The sequence below is a fragment of the Nansenia antarctica genome (genome assembly GCF_963989245.1).
Source record: "Nansenia antarctica genome assembly, chromosome: 14".
Classification (NCBI taxonomy): domain Eukaryota; kingdom Metazoa; phylum Chordata; class Actinopteri; order Argentiniformes; family Microstomatidae; genus Nansenia; species Nansenia antarctica.
In genome coordinates this window covers 10505802-10526314 of record NC_137684.1, presented here as the reverse complement: position 1 = coordinate 10526314, position 20513 = coordinate 10505802, and the positions used below count along the sequence as shown (strand labels likewise).

Here is a 20513-nt window from a genome sequence, read left to right as displayed (position 1 = left end):
GTGTGTGTGTGTGTGTGTGTTCTAACTCATAGAGTGAGTTATCTACATTTGTATTCTAGCTCAGATCAGCCAGGATGCAGCTCCTCTGAGCCCAGCTGTGTGTCCATGGAGAGAGATCAGGCCATGAACTCTTCTACAGGAGACTTTGACACAGAGCCAAGGTAATATCATGTGCTCACCTAATAACCTCTACATGTAACATGCACTAGACAGAACTAGGTGTGTGTGTGCCTGTGTGTGTGTGTGTGTGTGTGTGTGTGTGTGTGTGTGTGTGTGTGTGTGTGTGTGTGAGTGTGTGTGTGTGTCACAGATTGAAGGCCTGTCTTTTGTTACAGCACTGTCCAATCAGGCTGCAGCTCGGCCCCCAGCTGTGTATCCATGAAGAGTGATTGGTCAATGGGTCCTCCGTTACATTTTCGTAAAGAAAACATTGGCAGTGAACAAAGGTAATATCACACAGGTCCTCACAACCTCTACATGTAAAATGCACTATGTGGAGAGATGTGTGTGTGTGTGTGTGTGTGTGTGTGTGTGTGTGTGTGTGAGTCACAGATTGAAGGCCTGTCTTTTGTCACAGCACTGTCCAATCAGAATGCAGCTCTGCCCCCAGCTGTGTATCCATGAAGAGTGATTGGTCAATGGGTCCTCCGTTACATTTTCGTAAAGAAAACATTGGCAGTGAACAAACGTAATATCACACGAGTCCTCACAACCTCTAACATCCCTTTAATGCTGTAAAGAATCTGTAAAGGAATCCCTTATGCCTCACCAGGCATGATTATAACCATCATTATTATTATATCTGTGATCTATGGATGGTGTGGGAACCCGCTCACTTGACCAGAGGAAAGTACACACAGAGCTAGAGAGACGAGGAGACGGAGGTCATATTTAGGTCATATTTATTCCTATCTGAGGACGTGTCGGGGCCACGCCCACTCAGGAGGACGGCGTAACAAAGGTCAATGTTCAGCAGTGAAATGAGTACTCAGGAATCACATGTCAATTAATAGGGGGAAGGGGCGATGTCTCACTCATCAGGGGCAGAAGTATACTTCATTCAGTTTAAAGGCCAACAAGGATTATGTAGGTGTCCCTCTACTGGAGGGGCTGGCGTTAGGCAGCGGGGATCCGTCCGTCCAGGGAAGGGGGTGGGGCTCCGTCACACCCTTGGTAGTCCAGGGGCACTCCTCTCCTGTACCTCTCTCACTACCAACTCTCCGGCTATTCTGTAAATCTTCTGCTCGTCACTCGAGCTCTGGTTATCGGGGTTCTCCCCTCAGGTCATCTGGGTCTGGTCACACAAAGACACGTTATTATAAACGTTCACACAGAGTATTGGTCACCGCAAAGCGGTCCTCACCCATCCGGCGCCGTGCCGTGTACTGGTAATGGTTCCCCCCGATCAGGGTTTGTCAGGTATCTTTATCCTGTCTTCTCCTCCGCTGGCACAGCTGTTCCACGAGCGCTCACCGCTGTGGTGGTTGTCGGACGCGGTTCACCTGTGCGAGCGGATAGTAGCTATTGTTGATCACTCTGCCTAGGGGCGCGGGGCGCTGTCCATCGTACTCTGCCCCCGGCTTAGGGGCGTTGGTGAGCGGATTGCCACAATAGACAATCTGGTTCCACTTCCACTTGTAATGATGTTTATGGAACAGAGCACACCTCTGAATGATACAAAGTGTTCTGAGCAACCAAAAGCAACAAGGAGAATATGACACACGGCCAACATTGACACAACATGTTTTATTTCCACAGGAGCCCACCCAGATCAGAGGCAGAGATCCCCAGTGGTCCTGACCTGTCCTCTGGTGGTGAGGTGAGTCTTGTTTTACTTTTGTAAAGCCACCATCTGTAAAATTAATTTCCAGTCAAAGGTATTGTCCAGGCTCTTGTTTGAAAACGGGGTCTTGGCTAATGAGTTATCAGATTTTCTGTAGAATTAATCAGGGTCTATGAAATGGCTTCAAAGTGGAGGAACAAATAAAATATTGTATTTATTTATGTAACCTTTATTTAACCAGGTAAGACCCATTGAGGTTAAAACCCTCTTTTGCGAGGGTGACCTGGCAAGAAGGCACACAGGGAAGTAGCAGTGTGTACATGAAATGTTACAACAATACATACAGAAAAGACTAAATGTCAAGTTACCAACGCATTATGAAATATAAAACAAATGCAGCATCAAAAACATTGTTGTAGATCAGAGACTTAAAAAGAGGCAAGGATAGTAACTCCTCTAACTTTAGAATCTTGAAGTGTGTTCCAGGATGAAGGGCATTATGGGAAACATAGCCTGTGTTCACACTTGGTGCAGCCTTCAGCGCCTTTTTACATACAACCCTATGGGAAAAGCGGCCGCCTTTTAAAAAGCCTCAGAAAAGCGCAGCTGCCGCCACCTTTTTCAGGTGAATTTATTTAACTTTTCAGAAAGGCGCTGTGTGATGTCAAGTGCCTTTCTGACAGCTGACCAATCAGGAAGAGGAGAGTAGGTACGCGTGTACCTTCCCTAGTAACCAACTTCCTAGCTACCGGTGCTCCAAGACATCAGACCCAGTGAACAGAAGACGGAAAAAAAACGTCAGATCAGATATATAAACGGGTTATTTTGATAAACTGGACAGATTTTGGGAGTAGGCTATGGTTACTTTCTTGCCTGAAAACATATTAAAACGTCATAAATGACATGTTAACACTTGTAGAGCCAAAAGTACAGCTTTTAGCCAATGGAGGTTTAACATTTTGGATTTAAATTGCCCTCTGCTGGCCGGTGCGAAATGCATCTAACCAAATCCTAGGGTACTTAAAGGAGGGGACTTTAACAATATGCTGAGATAAGATAAAATCTCCATACAGTTTGACTACTGCACAATTTATTTACAATTTAGTACAATTGAAAAATTGTAATTGTTATTTTTTCCATTGACTTGGGAAGCGGTTTTCATTTCTTCTTCAGTTGCCTGAAGAGGATGATAGGCAGAGGGTGGGGGCCAGGAAGGGGGCTGGACAGATGCTGAGAGCCATGAACCAGATGGAGCTCACTGTCACACTGGAGAGTAAGAGCTTCCTACTATCAGTCTGTCATGTGACTAGATCTACTGAATATCAACCTTGTTTTTACTGACTACTATGATTGTGTGTTTCCAAAAAGGTTAATGAGATACATTAACATTTAGTCATCATTTGTTCCCTCAGGGGACACTGTTGAGCAGTTCCAACTTAAACTAAAACTCACCCATAAGAGAAGGTGTCAGTGTGTGTTTGAGGGAATAGCTGAACAAGGCAACCCAAAACTTCTCAACGAGATCTTCACAGAGGTCTACATCATTCAGGATGGAAGTGGAGAAGTCAATAACGAACATGAGGTCAGACAGATTGAGGCATCCAGAAGACCAGCTACAGAAGAGACACCAATCAAATGCAAAGACATCTTCAAACCATCACCCGGACAAGACAGACCAGTCAGAAATGTGTTAACCAGGGGAGTCGCTGGCATTGGAAAGACAATCTCTGTGCAGAAGTCTATTTTGGACTGGGCTGAAGGAGAAGTCAATCAGGATGTCCAGTTCATATTTTCACTCCCTTTCAGAGAGTTGAATTTATGCATCGGCAAAAACTACAGTTTGTTGGAACTCCTCGATCACTTCTATGTGGAAACAAAGGATTCAGGAATCTCCAACTATGACAAATACAAAGTTGTGTTTGTCTTTGATGGTCTAGATGAGTGTCGACTTCCTCTAGACTTCCAGAACAACAAGAGATGTTGTGATGTCACAGAGTCAGCCTCAGTGGACGTGCTGCTGACAAACCTCATCAAGGGGAATCTGTTTCCCTCTGCTCTCCTCTGGATAACCTCCCGACCTGCAGCAGCCAATCAGATTCCTCCTGAGTGTGTTGACCGGGTGACAGAGGTACGAGGGTTCAACAACCCACAGAAGGAGGAGTACTTCAGGAAGAGAATCAGTGATGACAACATGGCCGACAGAATCATCTCACACATTGAGGGATCAAGGAGTCTCCACATCATGTGCCACATACCAGTGTTCTGTTGGGTCTCAGCCACTACTCTGGAGAGACTGTTGGGTGAAGCAAAGAGAAGAGAGATGCCCAAGACTCTGACACAGATGTACACACACTTCCTGTTGTTTCAGACCATACAGAGGAATGTGAAGTATCCTGGAGACCATGACAGAGATTCACACTGGGACAAAGAGATCATTCTGTCACTGGGACAACTGGCCTTCAAACAGCTGGAAAAGGGACATCTGATCTTCTATGAGGAGGAACTGAGAGAGTGTGGCATTGACGTCGGAGAAGCAGTGTACTCAGGAGTGTGCACACAGATCTTTAGGGAGGAGTATGGACTGCACCAAGGAAAAGTGTACTGCTTTGTGCATCTGAGTGTTCAGGAGTTTCTTGCTGCTCTGTATGTGTTCCTCACACTCAGCGACAGCAATACCAACACACCACCCACAATCAGAGAGACAGCAGCCATCAGTCTCCACAAGAGCGAAGTAGACAAGGCCTTGCAGAGTGAGAATGGGCACCTGGACCTGTTCCTCCGCTTCCTCCTGGGCCTCTCACTGGAGTCCAATCAGAATCTCCTACGAGGCCTTCTGACACCGACAGGAAGCAGCTCACAGACCAATGAGGAAACAATCAAGTACATCAAGGAGAAGATCCGGGAGAATCCCTCTTCAGAGAGATGCATCAACCTGTTCCACTGTCTGAATGAGCTGAATGATGATTCTCTAGAGGTGGAGGTCCAACAGTACCTGGAGGGAAGTCTCTCAGAGGCCAAACTGTCGCCTGCACAGTGGTCAGCGCTGGTCTTTGTGTTGCTGACTGGTCAACGCAACTTGGATGTATTTAACCTCAGCCGTTACTCCAAATCAGAGGAGGGTCTCCTGGGGCTACTGCCAGTGTTCAGAGTCTCACGAACAGCCTGGTGAGTATCTCAATTGTTGGCTTTTGTTGTTTATGAATGTCTCTGTTGACTCTGCGTTATGTTTAGTACAGATGTTTACAATCTTTACAGTAGGAGGGATTAAAATCCCCAAATGACTCCTGTCTGTTTGCCTGTCACCCTCACGCATATGAAAGAATCTGGCATTCCGAGTTTATCAGCATCACATTCCTGGGTGAAAAACATGACCCACACACACCCTGTCATATGATAAACTCAGACACACCCTGTCATATGATCAACTCAGACACACCCTGTCATATGATCAACTCAGACACACCCTGTCATATGATAAACTCAGACACACCCTGTCATATGATCAACTCAGACACACCCTGTCATATGATCAACTCAGACACACCCTGTCATATGATAAACTCAGACACACCCTGTCATATGATCAACTCAGACACACCCTGTCATATGATCAACTCAGACACAGCCTGTCATATGATCAACTCAGACACACCCTGTCATATGATCAACTCAGACACAGCCTGTCATATGATCAACTCAGACACAGCCAGAATGTACAGTGGGGGAAATAAGTACTGAACACATCAACATTTAGTCCAGTAAATGTGTTTCCAGATGAGCCTATTCAAGTGACATTTGCACCAGACTTTGGTATTAACTCAAACAATCCAGACAAAAAATCTAAACATTAAAGTCCATATGTAAATAAAGTTATGTGGAATAAAGTGGAATGAAACAGGAAAAAAGTACACTAACAAAAAGCAGTACACCACAGCAAGGAAAGGCAAGGAACCAGCTGAAAACCAACTCTAACTCTACCTGCACATCACCCGAATAACACTATACCACTATAACACTATAACACTATACCAACAGTGAAGTTTGGAGGTGGAAGTATCATGGTGTGGGGCTGTTTCTCCTCTCGTGGTACTGGCAGACTTCATATCATTGAAGGAACAATGAATGGAGCCATGTACAGAGAGATTCTTGAGATGAACCTGCTGCCATCCACCAGGATGCTGAGGATGAGACGTGGGTGGACCTTCCAGCAGGACAACAATCCAAAGCATACAGCAAAGGAAACTCGCAATTGGTTTCAGAGAAAGAAAATCAAGTTGGAATGGCCCAGTCAATCACCTGACTTAAACCCAGGGCCCCCCGCAATGTTCAAGATTTAAAGACAATCTGTGTAGAGGAATGGGACAAAATCACACCTTAATACTGCGGGCGATTAGTTACTTCATACAGAATGCACTTTGAAGCTGTCATTACAAACAAAGGCTTCTCCACTAAGTATTGAATTCATTTCAGTTAGTGTGTTCAATACTTTTTTCCTGTTTCATTCCACTTTATTACACATAACTTTATTTACATATGGACTTTAGAGTCTGCTGGACTGGAGAGTCCACACTGTAAACTGGAGACACTGAGGTGAGTAGACATACTGGGTAATATACACTATCGCACTTTTACTATTATTTCTTTGTTTCTTATTATACAGGGGAAAAAAATAAAGGTAGCTTTGATTTCGACTGGCCTGACTCAGTTTAAACTGCAGCAGGTTCCTGTTCTGTAGCACAAACAGACAGAATCACACAACAATACAAAAAGTAAAAACAACAATAATCACAGAAGCAAGACAACAGCAAAACATAAACAGCTACACAACAGTACAAAGGAGAGGACTTAAGTGGAGTGAGTGAGATGGTGTGTGTGAGTTGGATCAGTGGTTGCAGGTGTGTCCTTCCCTCAGATGGTGTTTATATGTTTGACATGTGAGATAGAGGTTGTTGCTCTAATGTCATATGGGATCTCATTCCAGGTTTTAGTGTATGTGTGAAAACATGATCTCTGACTGTAGTTGTTTTTGTGACTCTGAAAAGTCTGGTCATTGGAGTGTGAAAGTGCAGAGCAGTGGTGAGTCCAAGGGGGGAAGGTTGCCATGGACCTTATAGACTCTATGATATGATATGATATGATTTTGTTATAAACATACATGTGAGCTTCTTTGTTAGATTGTTAATGTGGTTTTGATGAGTTGTTACATTGTGGGGGAAAAAAAAAAGTTGAAATTAAACAGCCAGCGATCGTACCTCTAGTGACTCATGTTTGTGTTGACTACTCAAGGTCTGACCTCACTGATTACAATGTTTTATCAGTATTGTAATTATTACTCTAGGCTACACTGTACTGTTATGGACTTTTGGAATTGTATTCAATTCTTATTCAGGCTGGTGAGTTGTGACCTCACAGAGAGATGCTGTGAAGCGCTGGCCTCAGCTCTCAGCTCAAACTCCTCCCACCTGAGAGAGCTGGACCTCAGTAGCAACAATCTACAAGACTCAGGAGTGAAGCTGCTCTCTGCTGGACTGGAGAGTCCACACTGCAAACTGGAGACACTGAAGTGAGTAGACATACTGGGTAATATACACTTTCACTTTTAATCCACATATTACATTTAGAATATCTAACAAAGTTTGAAATCAAATCAAAAACTTGTGAATATGAACTCATAGTAATAAACAAGGACATATCCATTGTTAAAAGAGAGACAATGAGGTAAAGGTCATAACCTTTTTAATACAATAATTTAGTAAACATTGTAGGTTGTAAGGTTGTAAAAGTAGGTTACTCTTAATGATACACTACAGAATTAGAATTTTAGTGAAATGAATTGTTTACCTCAAACTGTTACCTGAGTGTTGAGTGTATGGTCACATCAAACCAAAGTTGCACCCCCAGAGAAGAAATCCTCCATCTTGTAACTTTAACAAATTTTCACACCCTCCACCCTCCACCCTCCACCCCCAGCCTCCACCCACCACCCTCCACCCACCACCCTCCACCCTCCACCCTCCACCCCCAGCCTCCACCCAACACCCTCCATCCACCACCCTCCACCCAACACCCTCCACCCTCCACCCTCCACCCTCCACCCTCCACCCTCCACCCACCACCCACCACCCTCCACCCACCACCCTCCACCCAACACCCACCACCCAACACCCTCCATCCACCACCCTCCACCCACCACCCTCCACCCACCACCCTCCATCCACCACCCTCCACCCACCACCCTCCACCCACCACCCTCCATCCACCACCCTCCACCCAACACCCACCACCCAACACCCTCCATCCACCACCCTCCACCCAACACCCTCCATCCACCACCCTCCACCCACCACCCTCCACCCACCACCCTCCACCCAACACCCTCCACCCAACACCCTCCACCCCCAGCCTCCACCCACCACTGAACTGTTATGGACTTACTGCATCATTTTATTGAATTCTTATTCAGGCTGGAGAGATGTAAGCTCACAGAGAGATGCTGTGAAGCGCTGGCCTCAGCTCTCAGCTCAAACTCCTCCCACCTGAGAGAGCTGCACCTCAGTTACAACAATCTACAAGACTCAGGAGTGAAGCTGCTCTCTGCTGGACTGGAGAGTCCACACTGCAAACTGGAGAGACTGAGGTGAGTAGACATACTGGGTAATATACACTATTTCACTGTTAATATACATATTACATTTAGAATATCTAACAAAGTTTGAAATCAAATCAAAATCTTATGAATATAAACTCATAGTAATAAACAAGGACATATCCATTGTTAAAAGAGAGACAATGAGGTAAAGCCCATAACCTTTTTAACACAATAATTTTACAATAATTTGTCTTCTTTCAATATAAAAGTTGACCTCACAGAGAGATGCACCCACCACCCTCCACCCAACACCCACTACCCTCCGCCCACCATCCCCAGCCTCCACCCACCCACCATCCCCAGCCTCCACCCACCATCCCCAGCCTCCACCCACCACCCCCACCCTCCACCCAACACCCACCACCCTCCATCCCAGCCTCCACCCTCCACCCAACACCCACCCAACACCCACCACCCTCCATCCCAGCCTCCAGCCTCCACTCTCCACCCAACACCCACCACCCCCAGCCTCCACCCACCATACCCAACTTCCGTCCACCTCCACCCACCATCCCCAGCCTCCAACCTCCACCCCCAGCCTCAAGCCTCCAACCACTATCCCCAGCCTCCACCCACCACCCCCAACCTCCACCCACCATCCCCAGCCTCCACCCACCATCCCCAACCTCCACCCCAGCCTCCAACCACTATCCCCAGCCTCCACCCACCACCCCCAACCTCCACCCACCATCCCCAGCCTCCACCCACCATCCCCAACCTCCACCCCAGCCTCCAACCACTATCCCCAGCCTCCACCCACCATCCCCAACCTCCACCCACCATCCCCAACCTCCACCCACCATCCCCAACCTCCACCCCAGCCTCCAACCACTATCCCCAGCCTCCACCCACCATCCCCAACCTCCACCCCAACCTCCACCCACCATCCCCAGCCTCCACCCACCATCCCCAACCTCCACCCCAGCCTCCAACCACTATCCCCAGCCTCCACCCACCATCCCCAACCTCCACCCCAGCCTCCACCCATCACCCTCCACTAACCTCCACCCACCATCCCCAGCCTCCAACCTCCCCCCCAGCCTCCACCCACCACCCCCAACCTCCACCCACCATCCACAGCCTCCACCCACCATCCCCAGCCTCCACCCACCACCCCCACCCTCCACCCAACACCCACCACCCTCCATCCCAGCCTCCACCCTCCACCCAACACCCACCACCCCCAGCCTCCACCCACCATACCCAACCTCCACCCACCCTCCACCAACCTCCACCCACCATCCCCAGCCTCCAACCTCCACCCCCAGCCTCAAGCCTTTAAATCTTGAATTAAACTCGTTTTCTCGGCTGACATCATCGTTCATTTTATTACGAGCCACTTTCACTTCGCATGAATTCGCATGAATTACAATAGGCATTAACGTGTTCGAGTGCGGCTCACATGCATTACATTCACAGTATTGATTGTAAGTCGCTTTGGAATAAGGCGTCTGCTAAATGCCAAAAGAAATGTAAATGTACATGCCTGTAATAACTCTGCATAACCAGTAGGTAATGTGCGTACATCAAGTGAATACCTGACGTAGAGCTACGATCGTTTCCACGTTGAAATTGACTCACGTTGAAATTGTATAAATCACTACTTTAACGTGGTTTTCTACGTACGACATGGGTAAGATCAAATTTGATCCAAAGTACTTTCTATAAATGAGGCCCCAGAAGCGGTGCTCGTTTTTGATGGATACAACAATCATATTAGTTATAAAGTCTCTAGTCTTATCATATCTTGACTACTGCCCGACAATCTGGTCTAGTGCATCAAAACATCAACTAGCTAAACTCCAGATCACTCAAAACAGAGCTGCACGCCTCGCACTTCCATGCTCAATCAGAAGTGATGTGAATGAGCCCCGCGGTGGTGTAGCGGTCTACGCACTGGCCACTAGTGCATGCTGCCCACCGGGGCCGGGGTTCGTATCCCGGCTCGCCAGATCCAGATATGGCCGAGGCACACGGGAAGCGGCATATTGGGCGGCCGCTTCCGAGGGCGGTATAGGAGTATTTCTGGACAAGGATCCGTCGCGCAACACCGCCCCCTGGGTGCCGGAATAACGGTGCTGGGCTCGAGGAGCCAGTCAGCTAGTCTGCCTGGCGGCCTCTTCTGGGACTGCCGGCCACGGGGTTGTGCGGCGGATCCTATGCAATAGGCAGGGGATAATTGGATGCTAGGTTGGGTTCAATTGGCTACCAAATTGGGTGAAAAAGGGATAAAATCGGAAAAAAATAAAAAATAAAAAAATAAAAAAAGAAGTGATGTGAATGTAATGCATACAAGGCTGTTATGGGTCAGGGTCAGGGGTCGTAATGCATACAAGGCTGTCAGGGGTCAGGGTCAGGGGTCGTAATGCATGCAAGGCTGTCATGGATGATGGCAGATGAAAGACTGGCATGTAGCATTATTCTGTACTTAAAGAACATCTGTACCTTACATAAACCCCTTAGCCTGTTCTCACAGTTACTACCACCAATGACAGACACCTATGATACCAGACAGTTACTACCACCAATGACATCATACCTATGATACCAGACAGTTACTACCACCAATGACATCACACCTATGATACCGGACAGTTACTACCACCAATGACATCACACCTATGATACCAGACAGTTACTACCACCAATGACATCACACCTATGATACCAGACAGTTACTACCACCAATGACATCACACCTATGATACCAGACAGTTACTACCACCAATGACATCACACCTATGATACCGGACAGTTACTACCACCAATGACATCACACCTATGATACCAGACAGTTACTACCACCAATGACATCATACCTATGATACCGAACAGTTACTACCACCAATGACATCATACCTATGATACCAGACAGTTACTACCACCAATGACATCATACCTATGATACCAGACAGTTACTACCACCAATGACATCATACCTATGATACCAGACAGTTACTACCACCAATGACATCACACCTATGATACCAGACAGTTACTACCACCAATGACATCACACCTATGATACCAGACAGTTACTACCACCAATGACATCACACCTATGATACCAGACAGTTACTACCACCAATGACATCACACCTATGATACCAGACAGTTACTACCACCAATGACATCACACCTATGATACCAGACAGTTACTACCACCAATGACATCACACCTATGATACCAGACAGTTACTACCACCAATGACATCACACCTATGATACCAGACAGTTACTACCACCAATGACATCACACCTATGATACCAGACAGTTACTACCACCAATGACATCACACCTATGATACCAGACAGTTACTACCACCAATGACATCACACCTATGATACCAGACAGTTACTACCACCAATGACATCACACCTATGATACCAGACAGTTACTACCACCAATGACATCACACCTATGATACCAGACAGTTACTACCACCAATGACATCACACCTATGATACCAGACAGTTACTACCACCAATGACATCACACCTATGATACCAGACAGGCCTCAAGCTGTCGTTTCACCCCACCAAGGCCTAGAACAAATACACTACGGAGAACATGTTTATATAGAGCTGTGGTACACTGGAATACACTCCCCAAATATCTGACGCTTATTGGAATTAAATCCAGCTTCAAAAAGAAACTGAAAGAAGTTGTCGTCCGTAAATAAATTAAGGTTTAGCCCAGTGTGACTAGTTTAGTAATACTGTAGTTCTGGTGTGATAATACTGTAGTTCTGGTGTGATTATACTGTACTGTAGTGCTGGTGTGATAATACTGTAGTTCTGGTGTGATAATACGGTACTGTAGTGCTGGTGTGATAATACTGTAGTTCTGGTGTGATAATACTGTAGTTCTGGTGTGATAATACTGTAGTTCTGGTGTGAGCTCTCTGTCTTCTTCTTCTATTTGGATCCAGATATGGTGGTTGAAGTAAATGCAGCTCTCAAATGTGCTGCTACTTATATTTTATTTTAATTCTGTTATCTTATATTTATTAGATTTTTCTGAGTTTTAATAAGTGAATGCTGTTCACTAATTATTCCTTTGTTGATTGATGTTGTTATGTTGGACTGTCTGTCTTCATGTGGACCCCAGGAAGAATAGTCTTCACTATTCACTTCGTTTAAATAAACAAACCCCCTGACAGAGGACACAGAACTGGACCATAGCAGCTTCCCTCCTGTGGTTACTTTTTATAAATGGTCAAAATGCTTGATGATGAATTAAACTTACAGATAGATAGTATCACCAGAGGTACTTAACACAAGTTCAGTGTCAGTAACCAGTGAACACTTCAATTATCAAATGATCATGTTTTACTAGGCTCAGAAAATGTGGTCTTACAGTGGAGAGCCGTGGTACATTGGCCTCCGCCATCAACTCAAACACCTCCCACCTGAGAGTCCTGAACCTGAGAGACAATGACCCATTCTATCCTGCTGAGGTGGACAGACTCAGGTAAATACTGAATATATGGTTGCTGGGTTCTCTGTCTTGTTGGGTAACCTCTTCATCATGCAAATGTCATGTTTCTTTTTTGTTTTACAGCGAGGACCACAGTGGTGACTCATTGACATGTCGTCTCAGGAGATGTAAGTTTGGATGTTTGAGGACAAACATCAGGGGATATTATATTATATATGTTTACAGCATTCACTCTCACAACTAGTTAATATTGGCTGGGCACTGAAATATGAAAAGCTAGCCATTATACCATGACATAAAAGCAGCATTCACTCTCTCACTGAAATATGAAAAGCTAGCCAGCCAGACATATTTTGTGTGAACTAACATTAACTTGAGTGGTCTTCCTCATCAGATGCCTGTGAGCTCACACTGGACCCAAACACAGCACACAGACGCCTCTCTCTGTCTGAGGGGAACAGGAAGGTGACATGGAGGAGAGAGGAGCAGCCGTATCCTGATCACCCAGAGAGGTTTGACCACCTGCTACAGGTGCTGTGTAGAGAGGGTCTGACTGGCCGCTGTTACTGGGAGGTAGAGAGGAGTGGGAGGTACGCTGGTATAGGAGTGGCTTATCATCGAATCACCAGGAAAGGAGAGGGTCAAGACTCTAGGCTGGGAAAATATGACACATCCTGGAGCCTGAAGTACTCACATGATTATTACACCATCAAGAACAATGATATTAGTATCTGTCTACCTGCACCCTCTTCCAGCAGAGTAGGAGTGTATCTGGACTGGCCGGCTGGCACTCTGTCCTTCTACAGCGTCTCCTCTGACACACTGACCCTCCTGTTCACACTCACAACCACATTCACTGAGCCCCTCTACCCAGGGTTTAGGGTGGGCGGGGATGGAGACTCTGTGTCCCTGTGCAGAGTAGAGAAGTAGAGAAGCCCATAGGACAGTGAAACTGAAGTGGCGCTCCCCTTTTTGAGGTTGTAAAATGACTCAATCAGATAGAAACACTTGTTTTATTTTGTGTTCTATATTTTCAAGATTGTTGTGATTCCACATTGGACACATATACATGTTTACCTTCAGTTGCTTATGTTGCTTCAGAAATGAAACAATGATGATATTAGTTAGGAATCTTATTCATGTATGAGTGTAATCTTATCGTAGTAAATTATTGATAAACAATGTTTTGGCCCTTATGTCATATTGTACCTGTCATATTGTACCTGTCATATTGTATCTGTCATATTGTACCTGTCATATTGTACTATATTGTACCGTCATATTTTATTTCTATTGCACATCTTGTGTTTCTATGCAATACAAATTAAATGGATCAAATGTAAACACGTCATCTCTTTCCAAAATAAAGGTGATTTATAAATAAAATAAAATAAAGATTTATTTGTACAAAGCTCCTGGTACAGTATTAGATGGCAGAGAGGACAGATAAGTGCTTCAAACAGAGTGTACACTACTTAGGGTGGTTAGTTCTACTGCACTTGAACAGAGTGTACACTACTTAGGGTGGTTAGTTCTACTGTACTTGAACAGAGTGTACACTACTTAGGGTGGTTAGTTCTACTGTACTTGAACAGAGTGTACACTACTTAGGGTGGTTAGTTCTACTGTACTTGACCTTTTCAACACAACAGCTGTTTCTATACTTTAGAAAGCAGAGGAACCTGCTTCCATTAGCAAACCGAACCACTAAGTCACAAACAACCATGTTAACAAACTAAACCATCCAGTTCCATCTTTACCCTCCCCAACACACACACACAACATAGAGACACCTCACACTCCTAGACACAAAGATCCCATGGCTTTCCATGCCTACAAATACAATAAAATGTCCATATTTGAGTAATGAAGTGCTAGTGAATATAGTAATAATAATAATAATAATAATAATAACAATTTATTATATTTATATAGCGCCTTTCCGAGGCTCAAAGACGCTGACAATATGGGAGAAACGGAAAACACAGAAACAACAAGCAACAGATAACATGGGCACATAGAACACAGAGTTAACGAACGGGGAGGGGGGGGGTAGCAAGGTTAGGGGAGACGGTTAGGGGTAGGGGAGGTTGTATGCATGTCCAGGGGGGGAGGGGGGTGGCAGGGGTTAGGGGAGATGGTTAGGGGTAGGGGAGGTTGTATGCATGTCCAGGGGGGGAGGGGGGGTGGCAGGGTTAGGGGAGATGGTTAGGGGTAGGGGAGGTTGTATGCATGGGAGAACAGGGAGGTTTTGAGGTGGGATTTAAAAGTGGAGACCGTGAGAAGCCTTTGAGTTTCGAGGGACAATGAGGGGAACAATGGATGAGGATCGGAGGGTACGGGTAGGGAGGTGGGGGAGAAGGAGGTCAGTCAGGTAAGGGGTAGCCAGGCAACAGTGCAACAGTCAAAACGCTGAGAGCACTTACAGTAATTGATTGTGTCTACAAATCAGCCACATTTACATTTAGACATGATGAATATCTCATCTTAATGTAAATCAATTATAACTGTAGCACATATTCACATACATGCACATAGGACACACACACACACACACACACACACACACACATACACATACCCACTCACATCCACACACACACACACACACACACACACACACATACACATACCCACACACACACACACGCACACACACACACGAACTGTGTGGGCATGATGACACACACACACAGTACACCCACACACCCACACACACACCCACACACACACACCCACACACACACACACACACACACACACACACACACACACACACACACACACTGTAGATTTGATGCCATCACAATCATTTAGAATCTCTGAAACTAGAATGTTTGGTTGCTGAGCGCAAAATATGATTTGAAAATATACACATTTGACTCATTGCCATAGAAACTAAGAAGTATAAAGATGCAATTACTTTTGAATATGTTGATGTCACAATCAATCCTAGCAACTTCAGCAGAATGTTTGAGATTAGAATGTTTGGTTGATAGGCAGCAATGTTGAATGGAATTCAGTTTTGGTGGCAACAACCCCAAGACTAGACCTGTGACTTATTTCTACAAGCTAAAATTCCAAATTTTTCAAAAATGAGCGTCCATATTCAACAAGTTGACCGTTCTGCCACACTCCAGGTGCTCTCTGCTGCAGGGGAGGGAGGCAGGTGTGCCACCAAGCCTCGGCTCACATCTCCAGTGAGTACCTCTCTCTCGCCCAAAACTCTCTACAACTCTCTAAGTATTTGTAAAACTGCATAATTTGTGAAGAAATTACATTGTAACAAGAATTATTCAGAAATGTATCATGACTTCTTCTACAGCCTCCCTCTCCTCAGCCTCACACACCTGTGCAGGCAGCCGCCCCTGGTCTCCCACCCTGGGACACCTGGCTGAACTGGGAGCAGCGGTTCAGACACAACATGACCGTGCTCCAGCACCACTGCTACCAGACCATGCACGACCACAACCTGTCTGAGCAGGATAAGGGTCGTCTGGTCCACATCTACAAGGGACTGATGTCCAGGGCTTTGAGTGACCACCAGAGAGATAGAGAGGCCATCATTCGTTCAGTAGCATTGCTGAAGAAGAGGAAGGCCAGACTTATGGAGGAGGAAGAGGAGGTGGAGGTGGAGCCTCCAAGGAAAAGGCAGAAACAGGAAGTCGTTTCCAGGGTTCCAGATTTGGCTGAGGAGATGGACTTCCTGTGTCTGAGACTTGGGTCCCTCACCCTCTGATTGACAGCTTGACCCCTCCTCCACTTTGAATGGACTGAACTCATGTGTTGAATTATTATTGATATGTTTTGAAAAAGTAGTATAGTAGAGGTAGTACTAAGATAAGATAAGATAAGATGGTAAGTAAGGTAAGATACAATATGATTTTGAGACATGATGAATATCTCATCATAAGATAGTGAAATAACACTACTGTGCAATATGACAACCCTAGTCGTCTATCTGTACAGTATAGTATAGTGGATAGTGTACATAGCCTTTATTTATGTAAACCAGCTCCTTCCCTTCTTGTGATTTTTTTTAAAAGTTTTTTTTTTTTTTTTCCTTTCCTAACACCAGGGGAGCCACCCCTCCTAAATTTCGTTGTTTGGTACCTGTACTGTAGCAATGACAATAAAGGCCATTCATTCATTCATTCATTCATCATTCATTCATTCATTCATTCATTCATTCATAATGTAAATCAATTATAGCTGTAGCACATCTACACATACATGCACATAGGACACTCACACACACACACACACACACACATACACATACACATACACGTACCCACTCACATCCACACACACACACACACACACACTCACGCACATACCCACTCACATCCACACACACACACACACAAACATACGCACACACACACACAAACTGTATGGGCATGATGACACACACACAGTGCACACACGCACACACGCGCGCGCACACACACACACACACACACACACACACACACACACACACACACACACACACACACACACTGTTACTGACGAGAAAAGTCATGATCGAGAGAAAGAGGTCAGAACCGTTTTGTTCCGTCTGGATCTCACGACTCTATTGATCTTTTTACACTAAGTCAAAGTCACAACTGAACCATCTAATGTTGAAGGCCAGGACACCTAGATGTGCATGTCTACAAAACCTTTTTGGAACCCAGATGAATAGTACAGTGAATGTCTGCACAACTATGCCTTCACATCTTGACTGTCGACACAAGGGAGAAATAACCATGTTTGAATATGAAAGAATCTGTGCTTGACAGGCAACGAATCTGCATCAAAAGCATGTTGTGAGAAGATTATCCCGTCAATGGAAACAAAATGTTGATCTCTGTCAAACCTCTTCAAGCTTGCCCTCAAAACCAAAAACAAGATCTGAATGACCAGGAAGTACCACATCAACATGTCAACTTGATCATAAGAAGAAGAGCAGCATTTTCTTTTGGTCATCTCATATTACAATATATATCAAAATTCAGTAGAGCATGATGTATACAGAAAGCAGAGGTTTGGTTTGACGTGTTGATTTACCACGTGTGTGTGTGTGTGTGTTACAGTACTGTACAGTATGTATTTTTTTGTTGACTTTAATGCCAAACAATTATTGTAAAACTGTCTCAACACAGTAACTGTTAATGTTTTGTCTTTTTCACATCTCTGGCCTGGTGGAAATAGTCTAATTGTTCACATTCTGTTTCAGTCTGACATTCAAACTATAAATGGTATATTTGGCATAAATATAGTCTGACTAATGAAGACACTTTAAGAAACTGTGGGTGTGGTTCAGTTATTCAGTTTTCTGATTGGTAGAAGGTTGATTCAGCTTGCACTTTTTTTTTTTGCACTAAGCCCCTAGGCTCAAAAAGTTTTTGTTTTTTAGGAATGCCAGATTGATATGTGAAGTGAAACAGAATGGTGTTTATGGCAATGTTTAGGCTATTTCCATCCGGCTTATCTAACTCTGCCATAGGTTTTTATCTGCTGGAGGTTCATCACATTGGTTTCCTGTGGTGCTCTATATCTCCCATGCAAAGGTCATTCAAATTGTTTTCCAAAACATGTACTCTTCTCTCCTATCATCCCTGGCTCTGGGGCATCGGCCCTGAGCCTTTAGATATTGCACCAGTGTTGAGCTGCCAGATGACAACCGCCTAACCCTAACCCATTGCCTTGTTATCGTTAGACTGGCTGTACCCTGCCTCAGACGGATCACCAGCGCTGGACCCAGACATCACAGTGCCCTCCTCCGTCTACAGTACATCTCTTCCTGAGACATCTACTGCCCCCACAGCACTGCGTCTCCTGAAGACACCCGCTTTTCCCCTCTACTGTGTGTCCTAAAAACGTCTATTTCCCCCCTTGTACTGTTTCTCAGTTTCTCCAGTGTCAATATAAATTAATAAATAAATAAATCATTTAAAAAGCCTAGGTTTAGAAGAAGGTTTTTCCTTCTATCAATGGAATGGGCCTGAGCTGGATTAATCTTCCAGCTACGACTGGTGGATTGATGATTCACTTGCTTAGTCAAATGTATTGATTGTAAGTCGCTTTGGAATGCAACCTGCTAAATGCCCAAAATGTAAAATGTAAACATCATGCTCAGTCAACATGACTTCACTCCACCCTTCAACTATGACGCCAGATGAGGACAATCCACAAAGCTCTACCTTGCATATTCATATTGAACATATTGAACAGATTGCTCATGCATAATACATCTGTCAACAGAATGAATTTATATCAGAAAAGAAACCATTAACTACACACTGTGTCTGCCTTTGACTTTAAAATGAACCTGAAAGTCCTGTACTGCCAACTGATTAAGTCAATTTGTGCACTCTGTTTAGAAAAGACCAATACTTATACTGCATCTATCTCATGGCATGCATGCTACGTTCTAAGTTCTAAGTTCTGATCCAGAGCGAGTGTTCTAGAGTCTCACTGTGGGTTTAATGTGTACAGCTTCAGCTTATCCTAGACCATGGTTTAGAGGTGTCTGTACTGGACTTACATTATTGTCCACAGCGTATGTGTTAATGAAGTGTGCAACGACATTAGAGCACCACAGAAAGGACATGGACACAGGACCTCACCCAGGACATGGACACAGGACCTCACCCAGGACATGGATGGACACAGGCCCCCTGCAAGCACACAGCACCCAATAACACACAGGGTCAGCAATGAAGGGCTGGGAGGCTTTTTTGGCCCTCTGACCTCTGAGATCATTCACCTGTAATTCAATTATAATACTCAAAGCGTAAGTAAACAAGAGATGTTAAGTGCACTATGGTCTACTTTTTCAGCCAGTTAAGTCATAAGGTGGTGGGCAAGGACATAGGAGAATAGACCCCTATGGCTCTAAATATGATGTAGTGTTATCACCAATCAGACTCCAGAGATGAGATTCTGGGATCCCAGATTAGTATTAAGTAGAGACTGTTCATAAACAGTAGGAGTATGAACTTCCTGTCTTACATGGAATTAACATGACACACACAAGTCAATTCCAGAAGAATCCAAGAGGAATACTTCTAGTCACATATGCCCACGCACATACACACACTCTATCTCTCACACACACACACACACACACACACACACACACACACACACACACACACACACACACTCTATCTCTATCTCTCACACACACACACACTCTCTATCTCTCTCTCTCTTTCTCATTCATACACACACAAACACAGGCTGTTGAAAAAAAAGTACAGTAGGAGCTTCGAGATAATTGTGAATATAATTAGGAAAAGGGGTCATTTGCCTGTAGAGTAATACAGTGCCCTCTTTCCTCCAAACATAAAACCACTAGCTGACAGTGAAATCAGAGGAAGAAAAAACTGATTTGGTTGATTATTTCTCTCATAATCACATGATGGTGAGGAAGAGAGCTAGTATTTAAAGACAAAACGAAGCAAACTTGGAATATTTCAATAACAATATTATGAAGTATAACCAATAGTATAACCAATAGGGATCTTACAAACATCAGCAATCAGCAGTCTAAAATAATATGATGTCTGTTGGCCAGATTGGGAGTAGGAAGTTTAACATCGGTTTACATTAGGGAAATGTGCGTTTTGTATGGAAGCATACAGTAG

General features: G+C 44.7%; 1 protein-coding gene across 1 annotated transcript; it reads left to right on the top strand.

The window, feature by feature from the left end:
- Nucleotides 1-1391: 1391 nt before the first annotated feature.
- LOC308169827 (NLR family CARD domain-containing protein 3-like) lies at nt 1392-14093 on the top strand (the record flags this gene model as incomplete). The annotated part of the gene is made up of 9 exons (XM_080544568.1): nt 1392-1504; nt 1759-1819; nt 2957-3056; nt 3196-4948; nt 7173-7346; nt 8247-8420; nt 12772-12906; nt 12997-13040; nt 13268-14093. The coding sequence occupies 9 exons, from the start codon at nt 1392-1394 to the stop codon at nt 13801-13803; spliced, it is 3090 nt and encodes a 1029-aa protein (XP_080400694.1). The 3' UTR covers nt 13804-14093.
- Between the last annotated feature and the right edge of the window lie 6420 nt (nt 14094-20513).